This window comes from Pagrus pagrus (assembly GCF_965226575.1).
Source record: "Pagrus pagrus genome assembly, chromosome: 12".
Lineage (NCBI taxonomy): Eukaryota > Metazoa > Chordata > Actinopteri > Spariformes > Sparidae > Pagrus > Pagrus pagrus.
This window is the reverse complement of record NC_140196.1, coordinates 17,528,817-17,553,100: the sequence shown is the minus strand read 5'-3', so window position 1 is coordinate 17,553,100 and position 24,284 is coordinate 17,528,817. Positions and strand designations below refer to the sequence as shown.

The 24,284-nt window shown below is 40.8% G+C and overlaps 1 protein-coding gene across 2 annotated transcripts in view; it reads left to right on the top strand.

The window, feature by feature from the left end:
- Nucleotides 1-19,246: 19,246 nt before the first annotated feature.
- st6galnac5a (ST6 (alpha-N-acetyl-neuraminyl-2,3-beta-galactosyl-1,3)-N-acetylgalactosaminide alpha-2,6-sialyltransferase 5a) overlaps nt 19,247-24,284 on the top strand; it is a 58,192-nt gene continuing 53,154 nt past the window's right edge. For both annotated transcript variants that reach the window (XM_084370096.1, XM_084370095.1), the window contains exons 1-2: nt 19,247-19,389; nt 20,180-20,389. In XM_084370096.1, the coding sequence (XP_084226222.1) occupies nt 19,375-19,389; nt 20,180-20,389 (225 nt within the window). In that variant the 5' untranslated portion in view covers nt 19,247-19,374. The remainder of the gene's footprint in view (nt 19,390-20,179; nt 20,390-24,284) is intronic.

Genomic DNA, 24,284 nt, shown 5'->3' with positions numbered 1-24,284 from the left:
TTTCGCCGGTTTCAAAGTGGCCGCCCAGTCCAGACATGGTGTCCGCTCTCAGTTTGTAGCAGAAATAAAATCAGAGGATTCATGTGGGAGTGAGCTGCCAGGCCTAGTTTTCCTCCCTGTCTGCTCACTTTTTAAATGATCTATAACGCCGTGTGACAGACGGAGGGGTGTATTGTGTTTTAATTAATTCCATGCAGGTTTCTTAAAGGCTCTTTAACAATATATCCCTGTAGTCGCTCTGGTGCCTCATTAATGACTTGCATGGAGCAGACATCACTTTGATCGCCACGTTTTTTTACACCCACCTCCCTGAAGAAATATGAGTGCTACACTAATTGCCTCATGTTTGTATTGATTACACCCCCCCTCCTGCAGTAGTCGCTCATCCTCCCATCTTCACTTGCCATGAATATATCGAGCTTGTCAGGAATCAAGAGTGGTCGAAGGGGCTGGCACTAAATGTCAACAATTTTCAGATTATCTGAGGCAACAGAAAACATTCAACCGTGACTAATTGCAGCTGTAGCCCCGACACAAAAATATCTCTTCACTGTCAGGGACAGATGAAGCTACGGTATATTCTCTTGGATATTTTCTACAATAATTCAAGCAGAAATATGTTTTGCACTAACTCGAGCTGGAATTTTGAAATATATAGCCACAATCTAAATAATGCCTCAGTTAATGTTCCTGTTTACAACCGTCTCCTCCCATCCTTTCATCAACCTTGATGTAATCAAACTTTATAACATCCAACATTTCCTGTGCGCCTGAAGGTAATTGAATTGCTCTAAAAGGTCTCATCCCTGGAAAGCCTCCCGCTGCTCATCACAATCAATCACCCCCTCTGATGTCTATTTATATTCCTTCAAGTACATTAGCCACAGGTTTTCTTTATTCATGTTCGATGCATTTTCCACTTTTATGCAGATGACGTCCTGGTTTGTGTGGCAGCAGACAGAAATGATTGACTGCTCTGTCAGAAACCTGTCTGGGAGGTGTCAGCTACATTCAAGGTCCATGAGGATCAAGGAGAAGCTCTCAGCGACTTGGAAAAGTTTCCTGAGAAAAACGCTGCTTTAAATTCACAGTTACAGACAGAGTCAGAAACAGAAAATGTTAGAGTGATACATGCTGGGAAGGCATTTTTTATTCACTTAAAGATATAATGTGTAACATTTCTGCATTAAAATGTCTAAAAACAGCTCTAACATTGTTGTATATTTGTCAAGTTGTGTGCTACACTATCCCAAATGTTTCCAAACACCCGGTTTTGTTGCCACACAATGCTGGAGACGGCCCAAATTCCCATGAAAAATATCTAGTCTTGGTCCCAACAAACAAGGCAAGTTTTCCTTCAAGAAATCCAGCAGTTCCACACTTACAAATGTTGACACGCGGACTCAAACTACTGTCACCTGTTCGGCAGCCTCTTCGCCTGTAAGTGCACCAGTGTCACCTTCACCGCCCAGTGTGAAAGTCAGGCACTAAACATGTGATGTGAACGTGATGCGGCACATTATTGTACAAATGTCAATATGGTAGATACTGTAGCCTCTGCCACTTATAAACTTGGGTGTGTCTGTAGTTTGCAGGAACGTTTATTGCTAACATTATATCCTGGTGACTGGGATCTGTCATTCACTTGTGGGTCTAACTGGGATAATACAAAACATATTTTACACTGAATATTGAATGCAAGAAGTGCATGAATTAGATAAGAGTACACACATTCACAAAACTATTACACATACAGATTATGTAACCTTACTGTAAAATGTTCCCCCAACAGAGGTAATATAAAGAAGAACTGATTGACACTTATTATTAGTAGCAAGTTCAAAAGACGAAATCTGAAGCTGAATGACATTGAAAAAGGCATATAGCTGAAAATCTTTTTATATTCAGCATTTTAGTTGCCTGGGCTGAATATAATCAATAATTGTGTTTTCGCTTATGTCAGTCAGTTTGTTTGTTGGTTTGTCAGCAGGCTTACACAAAAACTACTCAACAGATTTCCACAAAACTGGGATGGAGGATGAGTCACAGCCCAGAATAGATCCCTTGAACGTTTCAAGCGGATCCATCATTTTTTCTCATTTTCTTTAACATGGCGAGATGTGAGGGTGTTCTTTCTGACATTTTCATACATTTCTCAGGGTATAATGAATGCATGGATCTGGATAAAAACAAATAGGGTGTATTTAAGTGGCTGGTAACTGATACTGGATGAGGCTTGATTGTGTAAGAGGGGACTGCTTGGCCTTGGTGAAGAGTCTTGACTCTGAATACAGTACATACAAAGATGAATGGACCTGCATTTATATACAGTAGCACTTTTCTAGTCTACGGGCCCTTCAAAGCACTTTACAACACTTTCCACATTCATACAGTAATTCACTGAAAGGCTTGCTCATCAGCAGTGAGACAGCACTTCCTATTCAAAGAACCCTACCAATCTAAGCTCAGCCATTCACACACACTCACAGTCATCGTGAGCAATTCAGTATTTTGCTCAAGGACACTTTGACTGGTGGATAAGGGCATTAAACCAGCGACCTTCGATTAGTGGAGGGCTGCCCCAGCTCTGTTTTTGATGTTTAGTTGAGTTCAATGTGTCTCTTTCTTTCATGAAAAACTTTTATTTTTAATGGTTAACTTTGACATTTTGGCAGTTATATATGTTGAGGATCTAAATATGTTTCTCACCAGTGCCTAGTCATCGGTTGCTCTCGTCTTGGGCACCTCAGATGCCATTTTGAGGCGGTGAAGACAGTTTCTCATAGTTTATTAACTGGCGATGCTCCAACCTTACAGAGCAGCTATGCTCAAGCCAGCTATGGTCAGTCTGAAATCGACAAAGAACTGTCTCCAATCATCTGAGTGATAAGTAGTATTTTACAGGCAGCGAGAGGAGATGTTCATTGTACATTTGCAGCCATGCCGGGCAGCTGAAGACATGAAAGATTTCACTGGCTGTGCTCGCCAACTTGGTGAGATTTTTCTAAATTCACTGACAGGTTGATTAATCCTCACTCTGCTGGTGATACACTACCAACTACAGCAGCTTTTTAGCCCCGGAGCAAAGTAAAATTGCAGTACAGCATCGCACAGCCGTTGTTCTCCCTTCTAACCAAACATTATATGAGCACAGTTATCATTCCTGCCTCAGATACCCAGCGTCTATGTCGAGCAGTTTGCTTGTCGGTCCAATCCTCTGAGGCAGTGCTGCGCTCTCTGGGGATTCTCACACTACAGAGACAGGGGAGCGTTCAAAAGCCTCCTGAAAATTAGATCTGTCCAAACCAATCACACATCGCACAAGACTACTTCCAACAAAAAAAAAAAAAAAAAAAACTTGATGAAAGGATTCAGGGCCCTTCAACTGTCTATCTGTCTCGCTGCTCTGTGCAGACACGGGAACATTCACGAGAAGCCTGTGGTTAATCTGAACTGTGATCCTGCACAACACAGACCAGGACAGGTTTTTAAATGCAGGGGTACATTTACAGACAGACTGTCTTTTGACTAATTAGAAGTACAGTGGTTGCATTACGAATCCTAACTAATAGAGTTTTACTAACATTTAACACAAATGATGATCTCTACCTAACTTTACGTCGTGGGTTTGGGTTTCAGTTGAGCTGTTTCCTGTTTTATTTAGTCGGGTTTGTCCTCGTGTGATGTTCTTTGTGTTGTGTCTTCTGCCTTTTTTGATTGCACCAATTACTTTCACCTGTCCCTCATTAGTCTTCCCTCCCTCGTGTAGTTGTCTGTGTGTTGTTCCCTCTCCTCCCCCAGTCCTGTGTTTACGCCTCATGTCAGAGCTTTTCTTCGCTGTGCCTTTCCGGTTTGTTCTCAGTTTAGTTTTTGTATTTCTTTTTGAATTTGCTCCAGCCTCCTTTTTCTGGTTTCATTGCCTGCTGCTTTTTGTTGTCTTGACTCCAGCTGTACATTATTAGAGCTCCTTTTTGTTTTTCACCCACCGTCTGGCATTTGGGTCATCTCCACTGAAACCTAAAACCTTCACCAAAGTGCTTTTGTTGCCTAAACCGAGCCAGGGTTGATGCGAGCCCTGGATTCTGGTGAGTAGTCCTGGACTTTTAACGCCTGCCATCCAGCCTGACCAGCTCCCTGCAGCTCATGTTTGAATCATAAATGAAGTGTTTAATTCAGTCAAACAAATATGGCGCAGGCTCGAAAGATAGTCGTGCTGAGAGTCAGGAAAACAATTTAAAATTTGTGTCCATATATGCAAATCCTGTGGATTATATTTTGTGGCACTTTCACAAACTGCCGTGAAACTATTCTGAACATAAATCCCTGCCAGAAACTCCACAGCTGAGTTTCATTAACAGACAGGACTCTCCTGCCATTGAGTAGATCTAAACAAGAATAAGGTCTTACGTTGGCAGGCTTGATCGACATTTCAATTTCCTCTCTCGTTCCCTGACTGCAAGGACCAACAATTACCCAACAAGGCCTCCTAATTAAACGTAAGAATACATCGTTTTCAACTTCCCTCTAGAATGACACTGCGTTTTTCTGATCTAAACATTTGTCATTTAGGGGAATTTGCTGAAACAACTGATCTGTTTTTTTTGTTTTAATGCTTGAACAGTCTGAAGTTTAGATATCCTGGTTTAATTCACGTAATGATGCGAACATAAACCTTTTTTTTTTTAAAATCACGCAGTATAACACAACTTTTCTCCCCATTCCAGTCTCCCTCTCTGTCTGTTTCTGTCTTGTTACGTCGTTTCAACTCACCATGTCTGCAATGACGCAAAATAAAAATAAACCATAATTCGCCTCAAATGCAGTAAAGCTAAAGTCACACCTGTTTTGAAAATGTTGTCAAGTACAAATACCTGAAAAATTTACTACAGTACAAGTACAGTAACAAAATATTCGTACATGTTACTTCCCACCTCTGAGGGCCAGATTAGAAGGGGCAGGACTATTTCCTGTGTCTGACCAGCTCAGAAATGCACTTTTTATTTCTTTCTCTGCTGTTTAGTAGTTTTCACGATTAAAAGAGAAACATACTGTATATAAAAAAGTACAGGGAAAAAAAACAATGGACTTTTTAATCTTAGTAGGTAGGTTGTCAATTTGATTCTCGTAGATTGTAACTGCTTAAACAGCCTGGGTTAAAACTTTATAATGAAATAAGAATGTTTCTGTCTTAACAACAGATATAACTAATAAATGGGCTAGCTTATTAACGAAATGATCAAAGGGCTGGAATGAGGTTGTTAAAGGGCCACATTCAGAAGGTCTACACTGGTGATATGTTAGGAAATAGGTTTTTATGTAATTTGGTTGAACCAACCTTGATTTTAATGTGAAAAATCAGGGACAAATCAAATTGCTTTCTCCCCTGCTTGATCACTGCCAACAAATAGAAAACAGTGTCCTAAGCATCGGCTAGTGAGGACTCTATCCCGGAAAGGTTGCCACGAGGAAGAAAGAAATTAGCCTTGAACTTAACTACAAATTGAAATTGCAGGATTTTTGTGTGGTGAAAGCCTTCACAATCGAACACAAACCTTCTTTCTATGAAACTTATTTACAAAGGAGATTTAACATTTTGGAAATGTTGAACGACACTGGAGCATCGTACCTTCCTGAAAGAATAAGTGCAGTTTTAACAGCAGCACTACATTTGCTTCTGCAGTCTCAGACAGCTTAACAAATGATTTCAGACTCCCTGTTTCGCAGTCCTTCACTCCTGACCTCCGATAGCTCCCTCGTCACCAAGGAAGCTTTCCCCAGCATCTGGCCCGCTTGCTCCCCCCGCGAGAGCGAGCATGTCGGGGCAGACGAGTGTGCCTCCCTCTGGGCCTGGATGATGAGACAGTGCATTTACATTAGCCTAGTGAAGCAGGAGCAGTGGCACGCTGCCAGCACCGGAGCGCAGAGTGTGCAGCCTGAGCATCTGGTGGGTTTTTTCGCTAACGTCAGTAGCAGCTCGGTCTGCCTTCACACAGACTCACCGACGACGCACAGGCAGGCAACAAACTGGCACACAGTCAGATCATAAAGTCAGATAAACAGTCATATTCAGAACGTTAATTAGCCATTACTCATTCAGCCAAGCCATTTGTCAGCCAAAGAGGGAGGCAGAGTCCTGGCCTGTACCTCAGTCGGCTCTAGCTAGGGAAGGAATTAGAGAGGAGAGGGGACGGCTTCATTAAAGGGACTCTGGCCTCGGATCTCTTGGCTCGGACGGTGAGGACACCAGGTTGTTACATTCATGGGGAAATTAGGGTGGAGGGAAATTACCTTGGACACAAAATGTAATCTGCCTCCAAACCACTGACCATCAAGAGGGAATTTTCTTTAGATTCCAGCATGACTTTCAACAGAGATTCAAATGGAGGGGGCTGAGAATGGGACATTAGAGCGGCACTTGGAGAGAGGCACTTAGGTACACCAAATGTGAATTTCCATTAGTGGGAACGGAGGACACTTTAACATGGACATATTAATGGCAGCAAACTCAGCAACATTGTGGGAAGGGTTGCATTACATGACATTTGATGTAACAGAAAGGAGGAAAAATGCAGTTCTTTAGCCGACTTGGGTTAAAAATGTATTGTACGCTACAGATGAAATAAGCAATAAAAGGAGCACCGTAAGTGTTTAATACACCTCACAACGGTGCTCAAACAGCAAAATGCAGGAAAATCCATTCCAAAGCAGAAAAGAAAAGAAATGTCGATAATATAGAGCAGCGGCTCCCGACATGTCGGGCTTGTGACCACTCATCACAGGCTGGGGCTTCTACCCCCTCACACTGTCATTGTTCGAAAACATAGCTTCATCAATAAGCTGATAATTGCTGTGATGAAGTTGACGTAACAAAGTCATATCGGTACGCTGTAGATCAAGGTAATTATCAACTTTGGAAGACAACTAGCTTTGTTATGCAGTGCCAATTTAAACCATTACAAAAAATTAGAAAATTAAACATAAAAAATTATATAAATTCAACATGACTTTTTTTCTGTGAACTCCTATTTTAATATTACACAATATTATCTACACTGTAGTTATAGTGTAGTACAATGAACATATATTTATATCATTCAGCTAAACACTCCACTGAGTTGACGAGGTCGGTTCACTCATCATGGCTATTACTACTCAGCCTTTGAACAGTTGTATAATATCCTCTTTTCAGCGTCTTCACTTCATCTCGGATCAGACTCATGGTGAAAGATTCCTAACAGAAAGCCAGTGTTAGACATTTATAGACAGTAACAGTCATTGTTTAACTGTTAAATGTCCCACATGGTCAAATCAAACTGTTTGATAACCACATTTGAGGGATCATTGCAAAAAAAATGTGTGCATATTGGCCGATATATCACTATTTAAGATTTTTATTTTATTTTAAAATGTATGAAATATAATTTTATGACATATTATTGACCCTTATTTGGCACCATAGCAGTGGAGCAGTGGCCATTTATGATGAAGTCATGGGTCTAATGAAAGAAGCTTTGTTTGAGCTTTATGTTTTTGGAGCTAGACCAACGCAAGGAACTAAAAGTCAGGATATCTTGGCAACTACTGCTTCCATTATTTTTTAATCTGTCTCTTGCGAGTCCTTCAACTTAATGGAAGTGCAATATGAAATCACGTTCTGCTCAAGTAGATTTGATTACTGTAGAAACTGCTTTTTACCAAGAAGCTGCACAATAACTTAAATGTAAAAAGATTATAAATAAACTGCTGCAGATAATGACAGTCAATCTACATCTGTACATGCACAGAAGGAGAGTGGGGCAAGGACAAACCCCAGAGGAACTCCTGTTTTATGCCCAAAGAAAGATGATATCTCATTGTTAATGATTTTTTAAGCCTGAGGAGCTGAAGTATCACAAGGAAAGGCTGAACTAAAACTGTGGGGGAAAGAAACATAATAAACACAATTAACTTCCTTGCTGTAAACCAAATTTCTCTTTACAGATAAAGTAGATGATAAACGTACAGAAATACTGCATATCTTGCTTGTTCTCGGGTCGGTAGCTCTCATACAGAGCAGCATCTAAACCATGTGTGTGTGCCTCCAGGTCGGTTGGTTGCATGAGTGGTGGAGGGGACACTGATGCATCACCACAAGGCTGTTTTCATGTTTGGCGAAGTCAGACCCTGAGTGTTTGCTTCACCTCGAGCAGAGACACACAACAAAGCGGGGCCCTCACAAAGTGCCAGGTCTCCCACTGTACTCGAGGCCCAGTCACCCCTGAAACTAGATTCTCTCTTCCATCATGCCTCAGGGAACAATTTAATTAAAGGCCAGCTCAGAGCAATGGACGCCCATCACCCTATTCTTGACGATCCACAGTCAACAAACATGGAGAGCAAATAAATCCTCTAGTGGACATTGTCCCGGCCCTGCTACAGTCACAATACACAACAAGCGAGCATAATATGGCGTTATGTATCTTGCAAAGGGGCAGGATTTAATATTGTTTGGGCTTTGAGTTATCTTAATGAGAATGGGCCTGATGATTGATGTTATATAATTGAATCTGGTCTGGGAAATCTGTTTTTTAATTGACTTGCAGTGCAACCTGAATGAGCTTCATTTTTTGGCTCATCTCATAATGCAATCCATTCATTTCCACCATAATGACCTGTCAGGTGTTCATACAATGTTTAACAATGTGTTTATCACGCAAGGAGCTGACCCCATATTCTAGCTGATATTAAAAAAGGTCAAACTATGTCTCAGTTTTATCTACTGCAGTAGACACTGTGTCCAACCTAGTAAGAGTCCAATGGAGTTTTTGCATGTTTTAGTTCCTGAAAGATAAGACGAACTATACTAATTTTACACAACTGGTCTTGGAGAGTACAAGTGCGTATGTGAAAAAAGGGTATAAGAGGCATAACTCAAGGCAACGTCTGCAACAGGCATTGGAAATGAAAACTGGTGTGGAGGTAGGAAGAAGTGAGTTTACCAGACCTCTGTGGCTCCTCTTCTCTTCTTGAGACTATCAGGGCTCGAGGCTTCATCACAAATCTTTGACCTTTGGTGGTTGACTTTTGCTGACAATGACGACGACTGTGTGTTTAAAAAAAGGCAATATATTTGGTTCTCCTGCAGTGATTCTTATCCACTTTTTTTTTATCGACTATCGTGAGTCAGACAGTGTTAGAGCAAAGCTTCATGCGACAAATGCTGCCAAACGGGCGACTGCAGTCCAAGTCTGATTTTCTGCATTTAGAAGTGTAACACCACTAGATATTTTTAAGGAGACCTTGGGAAATTGCCAGCCATGTTTGTGGTAACTGAAATGGGATATTTTTCACATGATGTCGGGCCATCTCCAGCTGTGTTTGTGGCAACAAACTAGGTGTTTTTAAGAATACCTCCGCACATTTACAGCTGCTGAACAGGTTTGAGTTTGAGTCACACCACTAGATATTTTTAAGGACACCGGGAGACAGTTCCAGCTGCATTAGTGCCGACAAAATCTGCTATTTGGACCACGAGCGTTGTGACCACAACAGGTATTTTTAGTCAAACTGTGATGCCTTCCTAACTTTAACTGACTGTTGGTTGGCACAGCGTTGTGACAAGACAGAAATAGAAAACACACGGAAAGTTGCAACATAAAGAAACGTCCTGTTTTAACTTATATGTGGTTTTACAGAAACAACTTGGTTAATATTTAAAGTAATGTGGCGATTGTGTTGGAGAGCAGTGGCTGCCTGGAAGGAAGAAATACCTTTTTTTAAACAAAATTATTTGCAAATTAGCTGTCAGTAATAAATGTTCTTGTCAAAAAACCTTGTCCTTTTCAGCTCAGTCTTCAGTTTGATGAATAAAAGTTAGATAAGTGCTCACAGGGATGCGTTCTCTCACCAAATACTGAAAGAAAAAAAGGCTTATAATGTAAAATCACATCCCAGGGAGAGGCAGTCACAATGTCCACAGTCACCGGCCAAAACCAGTTCTCTTCCTCTGCATTTCCAGGGAGGATGTAACATCTTCAAGGTCCTTTTAATCTTTAAGGCTCGAGCCTCCTTACACAGTTGGCAAAGTGTGAAGGCCAACCACAACAATACAAAGTCGCATGCATTTCTCTGCACCTGATTAATTTTTTCTACCACAGTGCTAAAACATTCAATGTCACTCCTGCGGTCCTTTAAGTCTCACTGTGTGTTCAGTCCTCTGGTGAATCATGCAGATATTTTCAGAGAGGACTGTGCGAATGAAAAAAAGAAAATAATTCCCACTTATATTTTATATCACATAATAGCTGAACTACCTTGTGAATGTGGCGCCTATCCTCATGCATGCACTGTTGCTCATTCACCCCAAACGGGCCAGCCAGTGAGCCTGCATTAACGCAGGCCTCCTCATCATTTGTCTCCGGGCCCAGGGGTAATGAACGGGGTGAATTGGATACTACTCTCTAATTATGGAAAGGACAAAAAGCCAGTCAGATTCCCTTGTCAAGGTCCCCGTCCTGCAGCACCACAGGGAGCAGCTTTCAGTCATAAATCAGAGGCGGGAAACAGATCTGCAGCGGATTAGAGAGCACATAAAAGGGAGAAATATAGCACCGTGCGGACCCTTGACAATCAGCCATGTAATGGCCACGACAGGCAATAAGTATGTGCCTGAGCTCTCCTGCGTGTTATAGGCATCGTAAACACCTGCTGATCAGCAACCGCCACTGTCCGCGCGCTCAGCGGCTGTGGCGGCGGCCATCTTTCACAGTAACCTCAACATTATCGTCGCCATCGAGCTGGCCCTGACGATCAGACGCCGCCTTTACCTCAGTGTTACAGGACCATTAACATCGATCAACATGCTGACGGCGCTGTCGCATGTCAGGTCGCTCGCATGGTGATTAAATTTCAAATCTGTATGACTGCTCACGACCTGATGATCACGGGAAGAGTATGGAGCGCTGAGCCGCCCAGCCGCCCACGCAGCAGCGATCTGCAACTGGCCCCTCATGAATACTCAGAGTGAGAATAGTTTTGAAAATGACTTGAGTTAAAGTTCACTAAAACTGGAGTTATTTTGTGCACATTTTCCGAATGTTTCCCCTCGGGTGTTGGGTATTAGAAAAGCAGTGGTAAAAAGAGAGATTACTCCAGCAGAATTACAAGCCCAGACTTTTAATAGCTCATAGAGAAGAAAAAAAGAAGCAGAGTTCGTGCTTTAACTGGATGCAACTGCAGCCGCTGACTTCTCTGTCTGTGGCTTTACACAAACTCACACTGGAGGTTTGATCCTTTTATCTTACAACAGAGTCATGGATAATGTATAAACACCAGCATAACATTCCAGCTGTAATCGGAGCCTTTTCACGCTGACACTACAGTGAAAAAAAAATCCTTTTTGAAGTAATAAATAGCACAATAAACCACGCTAATCATGAAAATATAAACTCATTCTCCATGAGGATGCACAGCTCCCTCATTTTCATATTAAATTGAATATTTGGATTCATTTCCAGTTTCCCATTTCATTCTTTACTCCTCTCGAGGGGCTGTAGATAAAACCCAGCAGTTTACTAACTCTGGGGGAATTAGAGTGCAGGTGTTGCCATGTAGAAGTCCTGTTTCCTGATAAGTGCTTGTTGAACTTTTAGTAAACTGTAGTTCTGTTTCCCAAGAGAGAGCCATATGGACATTAAAGCAGGCTGTGTTCCCTTTTAAGCTCTTAGAAGTTACACTGAGAGGTCTGGTCTTTGCAGTTTTATGTTACCATTATAATGTGGGTTTTACTCTTCAGTGTAAAATTCAACACTACTGCAGCTCAACGCACAAACACATGAAGACGACGCAACAGTTACCACAAATTATTTTCCCATATTTTCCTGAAAATGCCTGTCATGGGGCTTTTCCATTGGCACTTCTGGCCACTTTTGGCTGATTTATGGTTCGACGCATTAAATAGCACAGAGTTGAGCCGAGCCACAGCGAACCATGCGTGGGATGGACCTAGTCCGGAGTGGAGCCTCAAAGCCGGCTGTGATGGCGTCTTGCAAGCCCTCTTCTTTGCCTCAAACGCAGGAGAGATCTGCGAGATGTTCGTAGAAGTGTCTGTGTTCAGCTTTCAGCACTTTTGTAACTTCTTACTGAAGCTCTGTGGTTATGACGTTTAGTTTCTCTCCTGCGTCCCCGTTTATACATTCTGATATTCAATTTTTTTTTACTGTTGGTAAACGTAAACATAGGTTACTCAAGTTGGTTAAAAAATGTTTGCCCGCCCCCAACCCAAATGTCAAACTCCGCCAATGACCTTCAGACAGGTAGCCCTGTTGTAATGGAAATGCAAATCCCTGCCGCACTGGGCTGACTTGCCGCGTCAAACCAAGTCAAGCCGAGCCAGCACACATGTGTGGAGAATCCCCTGTAGACATGAGTGGCATTTGGCAGTGAAGTCGCAGATTGCAACCAACTGAATACCCCTCATCTCACCCTCCCCATCAGTTGCTACGAAAAACACAAAAGGCCCTCTCTGGAGCCAGCGTTTGGTGTGTCCCTTTTGGGCTACTGTAGAAACCTGGCGGTGGATCATGGTGGATGAAAGAGGTCCCACTCCCTCTGCAGATATAAAAGGCTCATTGGTAACAAAAACACAGTTCTTCATTTCAGGTGATTATACACACACATCACATCACACACACACACATAACATTATGAATACTATATTCCATATCTGCAACCTAATCCCCTTCGATCCTGCACACTGGACCTTTAAAGCTCAGAGATCCTCATGCCCTTTCACTGCCCTTCAGTAACTGCACACTTCAAAGACGTCCTTTCCTTTAAACTGTTTTTCTCATGTGTTGTTGTTGTTGTTGTCGTTGCTGCTGCTGCTGAGCCCTCCAACCTTTATGCTGTGTTATCACACATTATTCCCCTGTGACTCTGATGGCGACACTGATGTGGATTATTGCTTCTGGGAAGTCTCTCTTGCATCTCCCATGAGGACCTGGTTTTTTCTTTTTTTCTTTTTATAAGCAGATTATACACAATCACTGACAAATGGGGGTGAAACGCGCAGCAGCTCGCCTCCGGATTTAATGCATTGTTATACGTGGTGTAACAGTCCATTGTGTGGTGGATTAACATGCGGAAGTTGCAGTGATGGTGACCAGAGGAGATACCTGGAAATGATGTCATTATACAAACCTTTTAAAGGGTAAGTGTGTAGATATTCTTTACTGATATAGTATATTGTTGTCTCATACAGCCTACTTTCTTATGTTTTCATGCCACTTTATACTTCTACTCCACGACATTTGAGGGGGACATATTATACGTTTTACCCCGTTTTACATCTGACTGCTTAGGTTACTAATTACTTTACAAATGAAGATGTTTGCATACAAAACGTGAAGAGCTTATAAGATATGCTGTTTTGTCATAAATCAAACTGTTGAAACAATTAGTCCTCTCAAACATGCAAATTTGCTGCTTTTCCTTTTGATTAGTTTAATAATCTTGAATCATTTTGAATAATTTTTGGTTTGCACTATTAGTTGGACAAAACCATTTTTGTGAAGGTGTCACTTTGGGCTCTGAGCAGTTATGATGGCATTTCTCATTATTTTCTGATGATTAATTAATCAGCAGATTTACCCTTAATCATCAGTTGCAGTCTTATAAATAGGACTTAGAATATGAAACAGTTGACACATCCCACAGGAAGGAGCGACACTATCCTTCATTTGGAGTCATTTTCAGGCCACTGATAAATTTAAATCCAATATTCGACTAAATCCTGAGAAAAGTATTTTTACATCCTTTTCTCCTCGATGTTCTCACTTAAGTTTGAGGTTCTTTTTACTTGTGTCAGAGCTGCTCACGTTAACTTATTTCTTTCATATTCATTTCTTCGTCTATGACCCAAAAAAACTATTTCCAAAGTACTTTTTTCCATCCTTCACTCACATGGGAAAGGTTAAACATGATTTTTATCATCTGTTTTAAAAAAGAAATTTAGCTCTCCATCTGTACTGTCTGAGTCAGAACTCCCTATCCAGACTGCAGCAGCAAGACTTCAGCCTAAATCTATAAGACGTGACTGTGTTGCCTCTGTTTTTGGCCGCGCTACGCTGGTCGACTGTAAATGTGAGAATCATCATCTTTAACATTTTATTGATCACCTTTCAAGTCTTGTGCTGGACATCTTGTGAAAACATCTCTGACCTGTTAATAACTTATGAGTCAGATCCCAAAGGGAGACCCTCGGGCAGTGCAGGGTGCTTTTACTTCATCCACAGCCCGGCTGTAAATGAAGGCATCTGACCTCCTCTGTACAGCAGCAGTATGGATGGAGCTGAGAGGCCAGCTCCATCACTGTCTTGTTTAAAATCTCTCTTTAACTTCTTCATTGTTCTTCTCACTTTATCTTATTTGTTACTTTATTCCCACCAGATTGATTTTAGCTGAAGATATTTTTCTACGTTATTAAAATCATGTATATACTTTATATTTATGCTTATGTACGCATGTTTTTGTATACTGGTTGTGTGTATTTGTACCATATGTACGAATGTCCACACGTGTGTCTATTCATGCATGTATAGCTGAGTTTATGTATATGAATATAGTGTTTATTTCTCTTGATTACAAATTGTGTTAATGTAAAAATGTAAAAATGTAAAAACGCTGATAACGCTTAATATAAACTATCATTAATTTTCCATCATAAATTAATTTATAGTTAATTAAACTTAAGTTAATCGTTATTTCTCTATTAACATATAATAAAATGCTTTATAAAACATTTATTGAGTAATTGTTTATTGTGAACTTGCACTTGATCTTTATAAGACTTTGTAAATATTCAATAAATACTGTGTAGTTCATCTATAAGCACTATTTGGATGCCCATTATAAAGCTGCAACTGATGTTTATAAACTTTAAAATTGCTTAATAAATGGTTTATAAATCATTAACTGTGAATAACTATTGACTGAAGTTTAATCAACTATGCATTTACCATTTGTTAATGCTGGTTATTATAAAATATTACTGAAATGTTAACTGGAGGAACTACATCACCTTTTTTTTTGTAAAATCTCATTTTAATTAAATTATCAATTTCTTTACAGTTAATTTAGCTAGCACATAAATTAATCATAATTTCCAATTAAGTATCCTGAAAAGAACGATTTGGCACTTATTATGTTCACATATTAACATTAATGAATTGTTCAGCCAGCACCCAGCAGGTATGCAAAATGCTTTGCACATGCAAAAATGTCTATTTGTCTACAGGCACGCATACATTTCCACATGTATGAAAATGTACAATAATACATGAATGAATAATTCATTCTTACTTGCTCGGGTTTCACTGGAGCAGTTCTTTCAAGCAACTTGAAAGCGTTAAACTCAGCTAGGTTAATTTAATACAATTCATGGATACGCCTGTACATTTGAAATATGAAAAGTCTTCATCAGGGCATTAAACATGCAATGAAATCAGGTGCTTTGAGTTCACCAAATTGAAACGTGACAACTTCCCAGGACAAAGTCACACGATGTGTTAATTCGACCACTTTCATTTGCAAAATCAACATTATGTCACAAAGAGCAGTAATACAAGAATGCAAATATATACAAAGAAATATACTAATTACCTATTAGAAGATCTACTGCTTTATAGCACACACAATAACAACAATATATCACCGAGAGTAGCAATACAAAGACAAAAATACACACAAGTATACTTATATTAGCTATCAAAGGACATGTGACCATTTTGTACCTCTTACCAAATCAGCAATATACCACTGAAAATGGCGATGCGATTGTAGAAATAAACCGTGACCCATCAGCCATGTTTAATGAAACCTGCTGCAGTGTGATGAATGTAGTTAAGTAATGAAAATAAGGTATATCTGAAAAACAAAAACAAACAGTCCAAATGTGTGATTTTGTGGCGCTGCTGTTTCTCTCTGCTGCTCTCTGAAGCCCTTTGGACTTTGTTTTGGAAAGTACTCTGAGTAAAGATTATTCACATTAATGCTAAACTGCTGTTCCTATGGTGTGAAACATAAAAGGCATCACTTCAGGACATCAGACCAAGTTTAGAGCTGCAAAAAGCTTTTAAGTCGTGTACAAAACAAATGGTTATTTATTGAAATGCTGTGAATATGTTGTGTTGTAGAGGACTTTAACACACAGACACACAGCATGGACGAGCATGCAAATAAAACAATAAAGGAGGTGTAGCACAGATTCAGCTCCAGAGCTGCAGGCTGCATCATCCGAACACTGCAAATGATTTAGTTTTAAAGCTGAGGTCCATTATGTTTGTTTAGATAATGTACTGTATCGTCTCATTTAAAGGCTAATGGGGCTGCTGCTGCCAGCTAAGCTTAAAAAAGGACATTTTCAGCTTAGCTATGAGAGGAAAAGTTCACCCAAAGATGAAAATGTAGTCATTATACTTACCCACATGCTAATGGAAAGTCGGGTGAAGTTTTGCAGTCCACAAAACAGTTCGGGAACTTCACAGCAGAGCGGTGCTGCAGCATTTTCCTAAACAAACATTAAATGGCTCCACACAGCTTGTCCTGCATTATCCAGGTCTCTGGAAGCCTCCGAGATCCTACATTGATTTAGTAAAAGATGTTATTTAAGCCTTTGATGGCTGGTCAAGCTTGTGCACCCACGTCAGACGGGGTAAAGATTCATCCTGAAGATCAGTTTGCCATTTTATGTTTCTTTTCTGGTTGTGTTTTCGTTTTAAAACAAGTCCTCTTCTGCTTCAGTTGTTTAGGAACATGATGCAACACTCCAACGTGGCATGAAGGTGAGAAGATAATGACTGAATTTTCATTTTGGATGAACTCAATCTTAAGAAGGCTTCTTATGTGAAGAGGAAGAATTATGAAAGTATCAGCAATTTACCTCAATGGGTTTTATGGTCGAGTGGTTTCAGTACTGTGAGCGAGCGAACCTTGAAATAAAATTTTAAGTGGATAAAAAGATGTTGAACTGACGTGTTCTGATGCATTAACTGCATTTAAAATTACCACTATTTAAAACATACTTTGTATATAAAACCATCCCCTGTGAGTATTATACTATTATGTTGTACATTTTGTGTGTTGTTCATTAAACTACAGGGTATCTAGGTCTACTTTTGAAGGACAATGCAATGCAAGGCTGTCTACTAAATGCAGTGATACAAAAGTGCAATATTTCCCTGAAAGTATAAAGTGTTGTAAAAAGTACATAAGAGTCATACTTGAGTAAAAGTAAACATATCGTGGTGAAATATTACTTTAGCAACAGTAACTCATCGGTGACTATGAATAGAACTTGAGTTAAAGTCTTGAAGTATTTGATATTAAATGTACTCAAGCATCAAAAGTACAAGTATTTGCATGTACTGCATGTACTGTATGTACTGCATACTACGGGTCAACTGATTACTGGATACCATATTCAGCCTTTTTCTGATTATCAAAATCTTTTTATTATCTGATTGCTGATGAAATGAATTAATTTAAAAATTCTCTTCTCTGGCAATGATGCAGCATTCAATCTGCCAGTGATGGAATGTAACTGAGTACATTTACTCAAGTACTTTACTCAAGTACAATTTTTATGTACATTTTGTTTTTTTGTTTTTTTGACAAATATTGTACTTTTTAATCCACTACAGTTATTTGATAACTTTAGTTTGTAGTGCATTGCAAACCGCATGATGCATCAAGGCCAAAGAGGAGAATCTTTAAATGAATTCATTTCATTTGCAAGAAAAATGCAAAAATGCATGTGAAATCAGACACAATGGTTCGACCCGAACTATACAGTATATACTTACATGTAAATATATGTTTAGGTTACTTGTACTTGTTCTTTTGATACTTAAGTACATCTGATATTGGATATTTTAAGACTTCAACTGCTATATAGTGCTGTAGTAATGAGTCCTAAAACCCTGTCAGCATTTTTGCATTTCCAGTTTCCTTGTCTCAAAGTCAATGGGTTTTTTGAATGGGTTTTTGGTTAAATGCCCGAAATAAGGTCTGTGGTTACCACAGACTTAAGATATTCACAAGTTTTGTTCTAACACATAAAATACATCATTAAATGTCCCACAATTGAATTATAAAATGCTTATGTGTCTTAAAAACCGCGGTTGCTAACAAGTTGCTAAATGAGACTACAGAAGATGCCATGACTGTGACACATTGAACTTCACCACAGTGAACACAGAGACTCAACTACTCACTAGTCCGTCTTTACCGGCCGACTATTAGTTACTTTACAACATTTATCAGTATACAGAAAACGTATAGTAATTGTGTAGTAAGACGCTAAGTGGTGGTGACGTTTAAGTCATCCAACTGCAATGTAGCCTGTGTTTAGCCTGACGTTAGCTTTTTACTCCTAGCGATTTAACTTACGCTTCGAAAATCTCAAAAGTGGTGTTCATCTGTGAGGACTATCTTGCTGAACAAAACGTGTGAGCATCATAAACTTGTGTTTGCCACAGAGATTATTTCCTGCGATAATCAAAAAAACCAATTCAAAAATCTCATTGGCTTTTTGACAGGGAACCAGGGCCATGCTAACTTCCGGTTCGGCCTAAAAACAAAAACACGTCATCCTTACAGCACAGTATTCACAGGGAGTGACTTTCACTTTTACACTATAACACGATATTTCACCTTTACTATATAAGTATTTTTGGGTACTTTTTACGGTCCTTATGTAGTAAATGTACTTAGTTACATTCCATCATCGATAGAGTGGCATGAAATTGATCCACTCAGCTGAAGTTCAAGTACCTCAAACTTTTACTGCATTAGAGTACTTAGACCATACATTTCACCACTGATTAACTGTGTGTGTGTGTGTGTGTGTGTGTCCAGGGATCCAATCACTAACTTCTCGTGCATTCATAATCCACCACCTCATATTTCATGCAGCCGACGTCAGAAGGTGACATGGCGTGTATCCACGGTACTCCAGAGTGATCCGAGCACAGATTCCCATCAAATATTGCTCAGCGGGAAATAACCATTAAACAAAACGGCCTTATCGCCCTCTTGCAGGTAGTGTCTTTAATTAACTGCGCTGCGCTTCCTCCGCTCTTCAGCCCATGAACTCGGGGGGTTTTAAGACCCAGCAGAGGTACGATAGTGAACATCTGTCGCCTCGGTCTCCACAGTATGAATTGCGCCTGGACTCCGGTCTGAAGACACACAGGCAGCGGCAGGCAGGCAGGCAGGCAGGCTGGCACAGTGCGGACGGACTGGAGTGGATCCGGGACGCGGACAGATGCCGCTGGACCATGAGAGAAAGTGGAGCCAGACGCACTGAGCCGCAGTGAGAAGACAGCGCGCTGCAAAATGAAGACACCTATGGTAAAGGTCTCTGCCTTGTAGCCCTGTAGGAAACTGTTTGTGCTCCCTTTTTTTTCTTTTTTTTTTTTCTTATTAATCCAGCATTGTTCTGTGAAGTGCGCTCCAATCGCCGTAACGCCGCCGCTGTGTGTACTCCGCCGGATCAAAAGATTAGGATGTGAACAATGGGCATCCAGCTGTTTGGCAACTAAGCTCCGGCTCAGTCTTACAATAAATACTACAGACAGCATGGAGCACGGAGCTGGCTGTTTGTTTTCCTTGCGTTAAATGCAGATGCATGCATTTGAAAAAAAAAAAGTGCATGAGAATTTGGTTTATTTGTTTTACTTTAGTGAAATAAAACAAGATCCACACATCCAGCAGGAAGTAAACACATCAAAAGTGTCTCGTGCTGCTTATCTGTAATTTAATATTGATTTATACTGAGGCACCTTCTCACTCACAAGGTCAGGATCTCAATACGAACTCTCACTTTACAGCTGTATAACTGTGACTGGCGCCCTGCTGCAGACGTGCTTAAAATGCATGCATGCAAACTAATTCAAGATCATCATTAACAGCGTGACATCTTGTCAATGTCATGATCAGGCCTGTGCCCTTAAGTGAAATCGATAAGAGCTGGGGTTTTTTTAAGTTTTGGTCGCACGTGACATGAATCACAGAAAGTTGGGATGAGGATGAGGATGATGATGGCTGCGCTCTCACCTGCCACTGCGCCCAAAGGCGCAGCCTGAACTCCAGTGCAACAGGGCTCATTTGTCAGCATCTGCTTGTGTCTTTGTTTTTGTAGCGTCATGGGGTTGCGGTGCTTCTCGTGCTCCTGCTGTGCGCCAGCTTGTTCCTCGTGTACAACGGCAGCTTCACCGGCGCTTCCAGGGACGCTAACGACACGCGCATCCGGCAGCATGAACAGCTGCGGCGGCCCACTGAAGCCTCCGTCAGGGTGGCCAAGCCTCACCCGCCGGCCCTTCAGGGATACAGCGGCATCATCGACCATAAGGTAAACAGATGTGGCTTAATGCGGGGAAGAGGAGGATGTGTTCATATGTGGCTCACCAAAGCCTTTGAAGGTGAAGCCAGGTGTGCTTTTTTTGCATTTCTGCACTGCATCTTTACCCACACACACCTTCCCTCCTGTCTAATGACCAGCAGTCATCTATCCACACAGCTCTTTAGAGAGAGAGAGAGAGAGGGGGGGGGTGCCTCCCACCTGTCATTTATCACAATTTTCTCCAGCACAGTGTTGCACCACACTCAATACCCACCTGTCGTTACTAATAACAGCTTAGGCTACAAATGAAATCCTTGGCTGCATTCTTACGCTCGAATTGATGAGCCCTGGAGACCTAAAGCTAGGTGAACCCTGACGTCACTGTGGGGGTGTATTGACTTCCATCTATTTACCAAGCCAGGAGAAAACAATCAATGTGAGTACCGGGGAGCGAGAGGCGCTGCAAGTAAAGCAGACCTAATCACCTCGTAAAGGCTTTTTTTTTTAGGCAACATACAAGACGGCGCTGCTTCTTCTGCAGGCAATCTGGTTGATGGGCTGTTGGGCGGTGTGTGAAGCGGTCTGCACCACTGAGCCAAATGATGGATGCAACAGTTCTGCAACTGTTGGATTTAAGATGCTTACAGTTTAGAGAAATGGTTTTGGCCAGATTGTAGATTATAAGACAATGGGCCCCTTGTTAAACGGCTCCCCAACCCTCCTGCAAGACAAGCAGACTGGAACGGGAACGATATGTGTTTGTACTCCAGAGGGAAAGGGGGAACGGAGCGTGCCGATTGATTGGCAGCCTTCAGAGTAACTTTTCTCCCTGTGAGTCTGATGGAGACGCACTGGTGTCAAAATATTAGTCTGTTAGCAGAATTTAAGGCTCCTCATCCAACAGTGTGCTCCGGCCCCTTTTCTTCCTTTATTATGTGCTGTCCCTGAACTGAGAAGCACCTCATTCAGCTGCATGATGCTGGAAGATGTGCGAAGAACTAGGTTTCATATAATCAGTTTGTAACTAACATTTTGTGGCTCTTATTTACCACATTGCATTTCTCAGCAGACGCTTTGTGTCTCTGCTGCCATTTTATGTATTTCTGGAGTTGTTTTTGCATTTCTTTGTTGGCATTTTGCTTCTCAATGTTACCATTTTGAGTCCCTCTGAGTGTTTTGCGTCTTCTTGCAGTCTTTTTTGTTTCTCTGTAGTTATTTTTGTGTCTCTGTGTTGTTTTGCATCTCTTGTTAGTCGTTATGCTTCTCTCTGAAGGCATTTTGTGTCTATGTTTTCTGTCTCATAGTTTTTATTTGTTTTTCGTGTCTCTTTGTAGTCGTTTGCTTCTCCTTGAAGGCATTTTGTCTTTCTCTGTAGTCATTTTGTGTCTCTTTGTAGTTGTTTTCTGTGTCTTTCTAGACATTTGGGTTCTCTTTGTAGGCCTATTGTGTCATTCTGTCTGTTTTCTGTCTCTGTAGAATTATTGTGTCTCTTTGAAGGCATTTTGTGTCACTGTGTGGGTTTTCTGTCCCTTTGCAGTTGTTTTCTGTTTCTTTGTAGTTGTTTTCTGTCTCTTTTTTTAGGCATTTTATGTCTCCTTGTAGTGATTTGGGTTTCTCTGCGGCCATGTTTTGTCTCTTTTTAGGGGTTTTGTGTCTCTGTTTCGGGATTTTGTGTCTCTTTTGTACGCATTTTGCGTCTCCTTGTAGTTATTTTGTGTCTCTTTGTAGCCATTTCTTACTCTTTGAAGTCGTTTTGTGTTTCTCTGTATTTTGTGTCACTTCATAGTTGTTTTGTGTCTCTTTGTAGTAGTTTTGCTTGTCTTTGAAAGAGTTTTGTCTCTTTGTCTTTTCTCTTTGTCCTCATTTGATTGACTTTCTGACTGAAAATGTAAACAGCGACTTGTGTCAGAGTCTGCACTGAATTGAATGGCCAGGCTCATCAGTGCTGCTGTGTGTCTCTTTCTTGGAAATTATCTGTTGAAAGCGGGGAACATGTTTTGTATCATCAGATTATGTCACAGGTTGATTTGCATATGAGTAATTTGGCTGCCTCCTCCCACTTGCCAACCCTCCCGATTCTCCTGGGGAACCCATTATTCACTGCCTTCTCTCGGTTTCCTCCTGTGGTCGCAATTCTCCTGTATTCCTCCCAATTTATGACAAAATTTCACACCTTCCCCCTTTATAACAACCTGTTTCTCACACTTTACAGCACGTAGTGTGCTGTACTGTTGAGCCTTGTCCTCCTCAGTGTGTGAGAGAAGGACTGAGAAATGGAGAACAGACAGAAAGAAACAAATTTCAGACGTCTTGGAAAGAAGAATTCCTTTCTGAAGGAATGTTTTAGAGGAAAGGGGCATGCATTTTGCATTCTGCCGCATTGATTTTTCTGTCGATCGCAGGGGTCGCACCGTGTTGATCACCATCCAGAGGCTGACAAACTCAGGGCAGCGGTGTGCAAATACTCTCCAAGTGGCAGGGGCAAAAAATGGATGAATGAATAAAAAACTGACGAATATTAATTCATGCCAGAGGGGTGGAATAATCTGCTTTCTTTCCTGCGAATTAAAAGTAAAATTACTAAGCACTTAACATTAAAAAAACAGCTGCAGTGGAGTTATTATTATTATTTCATTCTTTTAAAGTCACCAGGATGAAGGAAAATCTCTGAAACTCAAATTGTTGGGTGGGGAGGACCCTCAGACCTCCACTTTGGTTTCAAAGTATGGCCTGCACTTAGAGAAGGCTGCTGCTGTGTGCACGAGAGGCATGAGCAGCATGAACATGTATCCGCTGAACAGATTTTAAAGTCAACACATTGTTGCTGAACGTCAGAAGAAGCAGCCTGGCTGGTAAATTAACTTTTTCTAAATTAAACACCGGGGGCTCTGAAGAGTCTCTTAATCTTGTGAGAAAGTAATGCAGGTTGGCAACAGACGGTGGAAGTATTATTCATTAAGAGAAATCTCATTGGGGCAGAAACCAACAAGTGTGGAAACCTTTAATGTTGATGACTGTGGAAAGTTCAGCTGGCAGAGTTTACTCCAGAGAAATACTGTTTGTCTGTCCACTTCAGTTTCCACTCCGCTCTGCAGGAAATGTATGTTAGAGGCTTTTTATATGCACACAGTGAACTCACACTTCTCTTTACATTATGCACTGTATTTGTTCAGGAACCGCAAGGGGGAAATATCCGAACTGTATGTTACATTTTATTTTATTTTTGTAGTTTTAGCTCTGATTTAATCACAAATTTAAGAATTAGTTTTTAAGCTGCACTCGGGGGATTTGGTGATGTCACTTTAACGGAGAGCAGTCAGACAGTTAAACACATTGTAGTCAAATCCACATTTTTCCCCTATTATCCAAATGGCTGTGAAACAAAAGTGAAGAAATATTACTGAAACTCTTAAACTCTCAAACATTAATTAGATTTTGCAGAACTTCTTCGAGTCAAGGTTGACTAGACGCTCTTGTACCTTTATCTTTCTGTAAGTTGGGTTTTAGACCTTGAGATTGAAGATGTTTTTGGAAATGAAGGCAGATAGATGGAAGAAAATGAGGACAGAGAGAGATAGATGGGGAATGACATGCAACAAAGGTCACTAGTCTGCTGGCATAACCCCCCAAGGATGGAGGGTATATAGTCCTCAGTTCTTCAATTGTGTTTGAGGCTTAGGTTTTTGGGTTGAATTTGGAGTTTGGTTTAGGTGAAGCATGTCCCTGTGAAGGATAAGGTTTAAATTAAAGAGGTATTTCACTGCTGGAAAAGCTGTTGCATAAAAGGCTGCAGGGCTGTCCATGCAGTAGAGAGACTATTCTATTTCTTGAAATTGTTTAGAAAACAGAGAAAAAGGGGTGTGTTATTTGCTTTTGCTCAAAAGATAAAAAACCTACAACAACC